General features: G+C 45.1%; 1 protein-coding gene across 1 annotated transcript; it reads left to right on the forward strand.

Moving 5' to 3' along the window:
• Positions 1 to 3,971: 3,971 nt before the first annotated feature.
• Dnajc28 (DnaJ heat shock protein family (Hsp40) member C28) lies at positions 3,972 to 6,801 on the forward strand. The gene is made up of 2 exons (XM_038345495.1): positions 3,972 to 4,198; positions 5,610 to 6,801. The coding sequence occupies exon 2, from the start codon at positions 5,638 to 5,640 to the stop codon at positions 6,784 to 6,786; it is 1,149 nt and encodes a 382-aa protein (XP_038201423.1). The 5' UTR covers positions 3,972 to 4,198; positions 5,610 to 5,637; the 3' UTR covers positions 6,787 to 6,801.
• Positions 6,802 to 9,972: the final 3,171 nt, after the last annotated feature.

Below are 9,972 nucleotides of genomic sequence, written 5' to 3' on the forward strand. Positions count from 1 at the left end.
TGCCTTTATTCCAGAAGAGGGCATCAGATCCCTCTGAGATGGTTGTGAGCCACCATGTGGTTGTTGGTGATTCAAACTCAGAACCTCTGAAAGGGCAGCCAGTGCTCTTAACCACTGAACCATCTCTCCAGCCTCTGCTTTAAATCCAAACAACAACAAAGGCTTCCTAACAGCAGAAGATCATTAAACTGTAACCTAAAGAGTATAAGGCTGAGGGTGCAGCTCAGAGCAACAGGGGACCCTGCACCATCTGTGGTGCAGGTAGGGCACCCCAGGCCTTTACCACTCACCGTCGTGCTGTCCCCTCTGACTAGTAAGAAACCTCCACCCAGGTGCATCAAAGCCTCCCAAAAACAGCGTTGCTGAGGCTGTCCCCACAGGAAGTGTGCCCCTGGGCAAGACTAGCTCTGGAGACTTCCCAGCACAGCTGAGCTCCTGCGCTGTGAGGGGCCGTGGGAAGATGTAAAGGACATGCTGTGGGTGTGTGGAGTTACAGCAGAGACAAGATGAGCTAACTAAACTCAGTCTGGGTTTATAATCTGAGAAGCCGACGTGCTCGGCTTGGTCCTCGGTACCGTAAGCACAGAAAGTGAGGAAGTTAATGGCTTTTTTTCCCTAAGGACTGGCCTCCGTGGAAAGTAGCTGATCCCATGTCTCTAGAGAAGACTCATGTGTCTGCAGTGTCCAGATGCCTGGAAACAATACACCTCAGAATAGCGGAGCTGACTCTGGAAGGCAAAGGAGTCATAGCAAGAGACTCCCCTTGTCCGGCTAGTGACGGCATGGGGAAGAGGTCCCAATCCCAGTTAGTTCACTGTGGGGGACCAGTGAGCTTGCTGGGCGTCCTCACAGCATAGGTGCAGAGGTTCTCAAAGGGTGTGCATGCTCCTCCCCCAACCGGAAAGTTTATTCAGCAGGGCTGCAGCCCCCTCCTCCTGTCTTCCCTGGCCTATATACTCAATCCCCTCCCCAGGCCGCATGCAATCAATCAAGGCAGAGTTTCATACAACAGGTGGGAGCAATGGCTACTCAGGTGACAGTCTGGCACTTCCCTGTGAGGGGCTGTGAACAAGCCCAGATGAGATAACCCTTCACAGGCATCCGCAGCTGAACTCCCAAAATGGAGGTTGCTTGGCCTGGTGATAGTCAAAACAGAATATTCCTTAGACGCTGAATGTGAGCGGCCATTGGAGCACCGTGGTAAAAAGGAAAATTAAACCAGGTGGTGGTGGCGCACACCTTTAATCCCAGCACTCTGGGAGGCAGAGGCTATGAGTTCGAGGGTAGCCTGGTCTACAAGAGCTAGTTCCAGGACAGGCTCCGAAGCTACAGAGAAACTCTGTCTCAAAAAACAAAGGAAAATTAAATTATGAAGACATTATTGAATTAGTAAATATGGGTATTTATCGCTTGCTACGGAGATCATTTGGTTCTATTAGTCTACTCAGAACTGATCCACCTTTGATTACGCACTGTGTTGCGGCAGAAGGCTCTGGTGGGGTAGGAGTGTCAGGCAAAGGAAAAGGATTTAAGTTCCCAAAGGTTAAGTAAGACAGATAGACGTTCTGGAGGGGTGAGAGTCATCTCATGGGAGTTAAATTCTCAGGTTGTTTAGTGACTGTCTTAATTAATCATACAAACATCATGCAGGGGACCAGGGAGATGTCATCTCAGAAAGGCTCATGCCTCCAAACCTGACAACTTGAATTCGGTCCTCAGGTTCCACACGATAGGAGAAAGCAAATATTCCACACGCATGCACCATAACACATGTACTCCCTCCTGAACCACACATACAATCATACAATAAATAAAAAGTGTAAATTTTTCAAAGCCAGACATGGTAGCACACGCCTTTAATCCCAGCACTTAGGAGGCCGAGGCAGGTGGATTTCTGAGTTCAAAGCCAGCCTGGTCTACAGTTTCAGGGCAACCAGGGTTAGAGTGAGATCTGTCTCCAAAAGTAAAGTAAATTATTAAAGTACAATATATAATGTAATAAGAAAATTTAATAGTTCTTCCTAGTTACTTTTTTCTCTGGAAGTGAAAAATAATGCTAAAAAAGAAGGTCCTTAGGTATTATCACTCATTTTTTTAAATATATTTTTGAGATGGGGTGTGGTGGCACTTGCCTTTAATCCCAGCCTTCCAGAGGCAGGGTAATCTCTTGAGTTGAAGGCCAGCCTAGTCTACAGAGCAAGTTCCAGTACAGCCAGGCCTACATAGTGAGATCATGTCTCAAAACAAACAAAAAACTAAATAAAAAATAAAATAAACTTTTACATCAGCTTATATGGTTTCCAGATACATGATTTTGGTTTTGGTTCTCAAATGTGATTCTAGACAGGGTCTCATGTTAGCCAAGCTGACCTCACTTCAGTATATGGAATATAATGAACTTTTCTCAAATGCATTCGTATCTTAGGTTTTTCTGTCGAAGCCTAGATTCACAACCACACCACTCCATCCGCCACACCCCAGAGCTCAGGCGACATCACCAATGCTCTGCAGAGCCTCTGAGTCCTTGTCCTCTGTTGTCCCCTTGGGAGGAGAAGCACTCCTTTGATGTTCTGCCTACTTACCTTTCCAGTAAGATTTCTCTACTTGGTTCAGGGCTGGTTTTACATGCCTTTAAACTGAGGATTATTTGGAAGACAGAGGCAGGTGGATCTCTGTGAGTTTGAGGCCTGCCATGGCTACATAGTGAGAGCCTGTCTCAAATTATATATATTTAAAATAAGCAAGTGATTTAGGGATTTCTGTTTGGAAATAAAGCTGACTGCTTCTAATTGGCTTTGCCTGATTTTATGTGAACTGAAGTTCCCAAAGAAGAGCCACACCTTCATTACATATTCCTTCCACAAGGCGGATGCCCTGCTCTGAATGTCTGACAGGAGAGCTGGAATGTTGTCTCTCCAGAGGGAAATGTTCTTGGGCTAGCTTAGCCCCTTAAATTGCTATGTATTACCCACCTCTATGAGTGATCAAAGACGTTTGAGACTACAATCCTTCTGGAACGAGCAGACTCCTAGCTTTAACACAAGCAGCCTACAACAGATCCCCAGAAGATGTTTCCAATAATGTATTTGAGAGACTTCTTAACTTTGTAATTTTCTTTGTTCTGTTACCATAAAAACAAAATGAAACTGTTACCATGCTGGGATGTCGATTTTGGGGGTAACCTGAGTCTGTTCTTGGCCACTTCTGCTTGCCTTTAGAATAAATAACCTTGTATTCCCTTTGAGCCAAGAGGGTGTGTGTGTGTGTGTGTGTGTGTGTGTGTGTGTGTGTATGTTGGCATCAACATCTGTATAATGGATACCACAAGATATGTGTACACTTTCTGTCTTTAGTTTTGTTGGCTCACATTAATGTAAAATCCATATTATATGTTTTTCTGAATCACAATTCAGTGTGTGAAAACACCAGTTATTCATCCTGCTGATGCCATCTGAGCAGTTCAAGTCTAGTGCTATCATAGTAACTACTGCTGACCTTCGCTTTTCCGCTATGTGCCTAGAAATAGAATTGCTGGGGCACCCAAGTATTGACGTCTTCAGCCTTAGCAGACACCGCCAGTCTTCTGCCAAGTTCTCTGGATAATCCACACTCAAACCAACGGTGTATGAGCAACCACCTATCTGATGTTTCTGCCATAAGATTTGAAAGATGCCTTCATTTCTGCATTCAAGGGAAAGTTAGTGGTCTTAAAAAAATATTGCTTCATGTGCAAGGCTTTGTGCCAAATGATCAGTGTCTGAGGCAATGATTACTTCCTCCGTCCAGAACAATTTATGGAGGGCGGGTGCTCTTCAAATCACAAACACGTTGGAGTCACGAACCCATCACACCGTGCTGCAACTCCTCTGGAGACCCCAATGCCCCAGCGCCGCACCTGCTGTAGAACTACATTTCCCATAATCCCAACCGTCTAAACCCTGCCCTCGGAAACGGGTGGGGGCGGAGTCTGTTGCCCCCTGGGTACAACGGGCGTCCTGGGTGTTTGTCCTCTGCCCCCTGGAGTATGGTTCTGTAAAAAGAGATCGGTGTCCTTGGTGAGGGAGGCCGCTTGTCGCAGCGAGGAATGATGAAGGGCTCCGCAGTGTAGCGCGGCAGAGGCGGCCGGAGGGGGGCGAGCGTGCCAGCGCAGAGACGCAACGGGGGGCCGCGAGCCGCTGAGCCCCGTCGGTCTATGAAGGTGAGTAGGGGGTGCAGCGGCACTGACAGCGCCCTGAGACACCCCTCAGCACGGTGAGCATAACTACCAGCATTTCAGACAGCTCTAAAATCCACTGTCCCCTAACATCGGGGTTCCCATGACTTCTAAAAACGCGCCTTACAATCAAACGTCCAGTAATTCACATCTAGTAATCCTCTAGTACTTCCTTCATTGCCTTATGTCAGTGTTCATTGTCTTTCTCCTCAGGACCATGCGTTTTTTGGCAGGTGCTCACTCACTACCCTCCCCCCCACCCCCACCCCCGCACTTAACAAATTGTGAGGTGCGGAGCTTAAAGTCGGTTGCACACTTGATTCTTTCTGTTCAATCTAGTATTAGTACCTGTCTCCGATGCTCCCTGTTTGATGTGCAGCAAGTTATTCATGACGACCACTGTACAGTATCTGCCAAAAATAAATAAAATGAAATGGTACTTTGGGGAAATTTGAAATTTGCTGAGCATACAATTAAACCAGCTGTGGGACGTGGTGTATCACGCACTCTGGAGGCAGAGGCAAGCTGACCTTGAGTTTGAGGCCAGCCCTGAATACTTAGTGAGTTTCAGGACAGCCAGAACTATGTAGAGAAACCTGTCTCAAACAAACAAACAAAAACCAGTCAAGCCAAGTCCTTTCTGTGCCCCTAATCATTTGTCATATCTTTAACGTGATTTGATTGAGTTGCTTAACCTTCTTTCAGGACCTGCTTTTCTTATAAAATGAGAAAACTGGATTAGGTGAATTCTAAGACCCTTCTAGGTCTAACATTATATGCTTGGTGGGTAGAAGAATTCAGATTGTTTCACAATATGTAATTGCTAAACATCAATGTCCACTTTCTAGCTAACATTAGTAAAATAATAAATATATATATACATATATATATATATGTATATATATATTGCCAGGTGGTAGTGGCACACGCCTTTAATCCCAGCATTTAGGAGGCAGAGGCAGGTGGAGCTCTGTGAATTCAAGGCCAGCCTGGTCTACAAGAGCTAGTTCCAGGACAGGCACCAAAGCTACAGAGAAACCTTGTCTGGAAAAAAAAAACAAGAAAAAAAGTATGTATTTTGCATAGTAAATTTGTTACAAAGACCTAACTTTTTCTTTTTTTATATGCATATGGGTGTTTTGCCTACATGTATGTTTAAGCACCACATGCATCCAACGCCTGAGAAGGCCTGAAGAAGGTGTTAAACTCCCTGGAACTGGAGTTAGGGACATTTGCTAGCTGCCATCTGTGTGTTGGCACCAAACCTCAGTCTACTCACTGCCCCCAACAGCTGACACTTACTAAGAACATGTAACCCACACCTTAATTTACTTTGTTATTGAAAAAAAATAAAATGACTGATAATACAAGTTTGTTGCTCATCGCTGTTTTGTAGGTCATGGTTAGGAAGAATTCTGAATACAATGGTAAACACAGTATTCATGAAGATGGCTCAGATCTTAAGACCACATCTCATAAACGCTTCACTGATTCCTCACGGGGTAAAAATGCTGTCAGATCCTGGATCTAGGATGATCTCAACCCATAAACCCAAGAAGAAGATGAAAGAATATTATAGGCTGCTGAATCTAGATGAAGGATGCTCTGCAGATGACGTCAGGGAGTCTTTTCATAAGCTTGCCAGACAGTATCATCCAGACAGTGGTTCTAATAACGCTGACTCTGCAACATTTATAAAGATCGAAGAAGCTTATCGGAATGTGCTCTCCCATGTGATAGAACAGAGACAGGCCAGACAGAATAAAGCTGAAGACACAGAAGAAGAAGACAAATTCAAATACAATACACCTCAGCACCGGCATTACTTAAGCTTCGAAGGCGTTGGCTTTGGGACACCAAGTCAGCGAGAGAAACAGTACAGACAATTTAGGGCAGACCGTGCAACAGAGCAGGTGATGGAATATCAAAAACAGAAACTTCAGAGGGAGCACTTTGCCAATAGCATAACTGTCAAAGACGTAAGACAGAGCAAAGAACAGAAGATTACTCAAGCCATAGAACGCCTGGTGGAGGACCTCATCCAGGAATCAATGGCCAGAGGAGACTTTGACAACCTCACCGGGAAAGGAAAACCTCTGAAGAAGTTTTCTGGCTGTTCATATATTGATCCCATGACTCACAACTTAAACAGAATATTGATAGATAATGGGTACCAACCAGAGTGGATTCTGATGCAGAAAGAAATCAAGGACACCATTGAGCAACTTCGAGAAGGACTGTTAGTATCTAGAAAGAAACTTGGGAACCCTCTGACACCCGAAGGGCAGAAGCAGTGGAACCAAGCCTGTGAGCAGTTTCAAGACAACATCCAAAAGCTAAACAAGCGAATCAGTGATTTCAACTTGATTGTTCCCATCCTCACCAGACAGAAAGTCCATTTTGATTCCCAGAAGGAAGTGATCAGAGTCCAGAAAATGTTCGAGGCCTTCGTAGACGCAAAAGAAGACACAGGGGAAAAGCCAGCCGATGTTAGCCAGGAAGAAGAGAAAGAGCCCAGAGTCAAGACAGGCTTTCTAAACTGGTTGGCTTTGTGGAAATTCATTAAAATTTGACTTTTTTGACATTCACGGTCATTCCTGCTCTGGTCAGTCTTGAGTTGCTCTGACAACAGCTGTAGAACCTGAGATTGGTTGTTGTACCTCGGGGACCTGAGAGTTGTGTGCCTTTTTAGTGTTTACAGAACTAAGCACACCCCTGGTGATAGATGAAAAAACCATAAGAAACCTACTTGAGAGAAAAATGTATAGCATTGCTATAAATAAGGTTGTGGCAGGAACAAGGTCTGCCTTCTGAAGGGAGGGTTGAGTCAGGCCAGTCTGCAATGCTGGGTAGGACAGACTCAGATCCTCAACGGGCTCAGGCGCTCCTGAAGCCTCTAGGAACTCAAAGGCGGTCGCTGTTGACATTTCTAAACGTAGGTATTTAAACAACAAAACCAAAAGATGTATTTTTGAAACACAAAACTGAAGAAGTTAATGAGACTTAACCAACTAAAGTCTCCAAATGAAATTTAAAAATCTCAAGAAAAAAAGAAGGGATGGAGAAACAACGGGGGGAGGGGGGGCAGGGGTTAAGAGTGCTTAGTCCTTGCTGCTCTTGCAGAGGACCAGAGTTCAATTCCCAGCACCCATGTCAGGTTGCTCACAACTGCCTCGAACTCCAGCTTCAGGGATCCAGTGCTCTCTTTGGCCTCTGTTGACACCTGCCTACGTGTGTGTGTGTGTGTGTGTGTGTGTTTGTGCCTGTGCATACACACATAGATATACATACACATAAATATTATTAAATTAAAAATCTCCAGATGACAGAGTTTTTGCAGGTGTGCTACTGTATGTTTCTGAGCTTTAGCTCCAGACTGTTGAAAAGCTGTTGGATCCCCTGCTGGATGGAGGAAAACAAGGTCAGGAAATAGCTGCTGGGACTCTTGTGTTTACAAAGACCTTCCCTGTGGGCACTAGACAAAGCAGCAGCCAAGCAAGTACAGGAGCTACAGAAGTTACTCTTAAACTAGTTGATTTAAAAGTTCTAAAAATAGTTTCCAATGCTAAAGAGTTTGAATGTATTTTTGTAACTTTTAGAGGGGGCAAAAATCTTTAAGATCAGCCGGGTGGTGGTGGTGCACGCCTTTAATCCCAGCACTCGGGAGGCAGAGGCAGGTGGATCTCTGTGAGTTTGAGGCCAGCCTGGTTTACAAAATGAGTTCCAGGACAGTCATGGCTGTTACACAGAGAAACCCTGTCTCAGAAAACAAAAGTCCTGAAGAGTTCATGACTGGTTTGTTCTCTGGTCACAAGCTGAAAAGGTAAGTTCCCATAAACTCTCCTTAAGTCCCGTGGGGTCCTAACTCAGACTCCCTAGAGACTTTTCAGCAGCATAAGAACCCAGATTACTGCCTTGGGGACCCAACTTCCCATCTTGGGGGCCCTTTGATAATGAGGTATCTGAAGTTTGTTCCTTGGCGGCTTTGGCAGATGACGAGACAGGAGTTGATGAGATTGTCGTTCTCTCCTTCAGAACATCTGGGGCTCTCGGGTTTGGCTAATCACTTTGAGCACAGAGTTGGGCACCTAGGAGAAAGCCAAGGTGGGTGGAGAGGAACAGCAGAGAGGTGGAATTGGAAGAACAGCTCCTGATGCTGATTGGGGCCAAACAAGTCATTCTGGAAAGTTAATGATGATTAAAACAAAGAAACCTACATCCTCAAAGGAAGTTGGGGCCCTTCTGCTTCCCTGAGTCCTAAGAAAGACTTCGGGGCTCTTCTGCTTCACTGCATCCTCAGAAAGAAGTTGGGGCCTTTCTGCTTCAGTGATCGGCCATAGTTAGCACAATAAGCATTTTTTTCTTTTATTGGAGTTATTTGGCTTTTAAGGTGATAGTACTATATATATATATTACTATAAATGAAATTGCCCAACAACATGAAATATAGTTTTGTGATAGAGTATGGCTCCAGAATATTTTAGAAGCCTATTTTTCTGTGACTCATGCTTAAAAATGGGAATTTGGAGTAAACATGAGTGAAATAATTTTCAATATTGTACATGAGAAGGTGAAGTTACCAGAAGACTATTAATTCTACTACCATTCACTTTGTTTGCAAATGTCTATATTAATAAAATTATGTTAATGATTGTCCAGTCGTCCATTGTTCTATAACAAATAGTAAATGATAACCACATTTTAACAACCCGAGTGGATTTTTAAATCTTTTTTTAAATTCTTGTGTTACTATTTTCTTTTAAAGCTTTTCTATTTATTTGTGTATGTGTAGGTGTTTTGCTTGTATGTATGTTTGTGTACCATATGCATGCTAGATGCCCAAGGAGGCCAGAAGTGGGCAGATGTCTTCTGCCTGGAGTTCTAGGCAGTTGTGAGCTACCAGAGAAGTGCTGGGAATTGAACCCAAGTCCTCTGGAAGAGCAGCAGGTACCCTTGACCCCTGAGCCATCTCTCCTGCCCTCCTTTTTCTTTTTTATTGTTTGAAGCAGTTTCGTGTAGTCCTGACTGGCCCCAAACTCACTAAGTGGTGAAGGATGACCTTGACCTTTCGACCTCTGCTTCCCCCTCCCTGGTGCTGGGAGTGCAGGTGTGCGACCCTGCACCCGTTTCTGTAGAGCTGGACTAGAACACGCAGGCTTTCACACACGCTAGGCAAGCACTCGCCCTGCTGAGCTCCCCCAAATCTTTTTGGTGGATGAGACAGACATCTGACTGTGACATCAATCTTCACGTAAAAGATGATTTACGTAAAGACAGCCTCAGTTTAGTGACCTGTCCAGGAAAGGGCGTGCAGGGTTTTAGTCTGCTGAGGCGGAATTGATCCTTGCGCCGTCAGCTCTTCCGCTTACCGATAATCGGTCCACCTTCACGGCTGTGGCTGAGATCAAACACCCTGGCAAAAAGCGGCTTGGGAGGAAGGGTTGATCTCCGCTCACTGTTCCTGGTCAGAGTCTGTTGTTGCAGGGAGAAGTGGAGAGACAGGAACGCATGAGTGCTGCCTGCTCAGCAAGCTTTTTCTATCATACGAGTTAGGACCCAAACGCAGGGAATAGTGTGGGTCCTCTTTTAGGTAAGCCTTCCCACATCAATGGAGGCCAGCGAGAAAACCCCCACCCCTGATCGCAGGCCTGCCCAAGGCTAGTCTGATCCAGTCTGATCTAGGCACTTCCCATAGAAACTCTTCTCCAGTGACTCTGAGGTCACACCAAGTAGACAAAACTGCCATCGCAATTTCAGAG

The sequence above is a fragment of the Arvicola amphibius genome, chromosome 10, assembly GCF_903992535.2.
Source record: "Arvicola amphibius chromosome 10, mArvAmp1.2, whole genome shotgun sequence".
Taxonomy (NCBI): Eukaryota; Metazoa; Chordata; class Mammalia; order Rodentia; family Cricetidae; genus Arvicola; species Arvicola amphibius.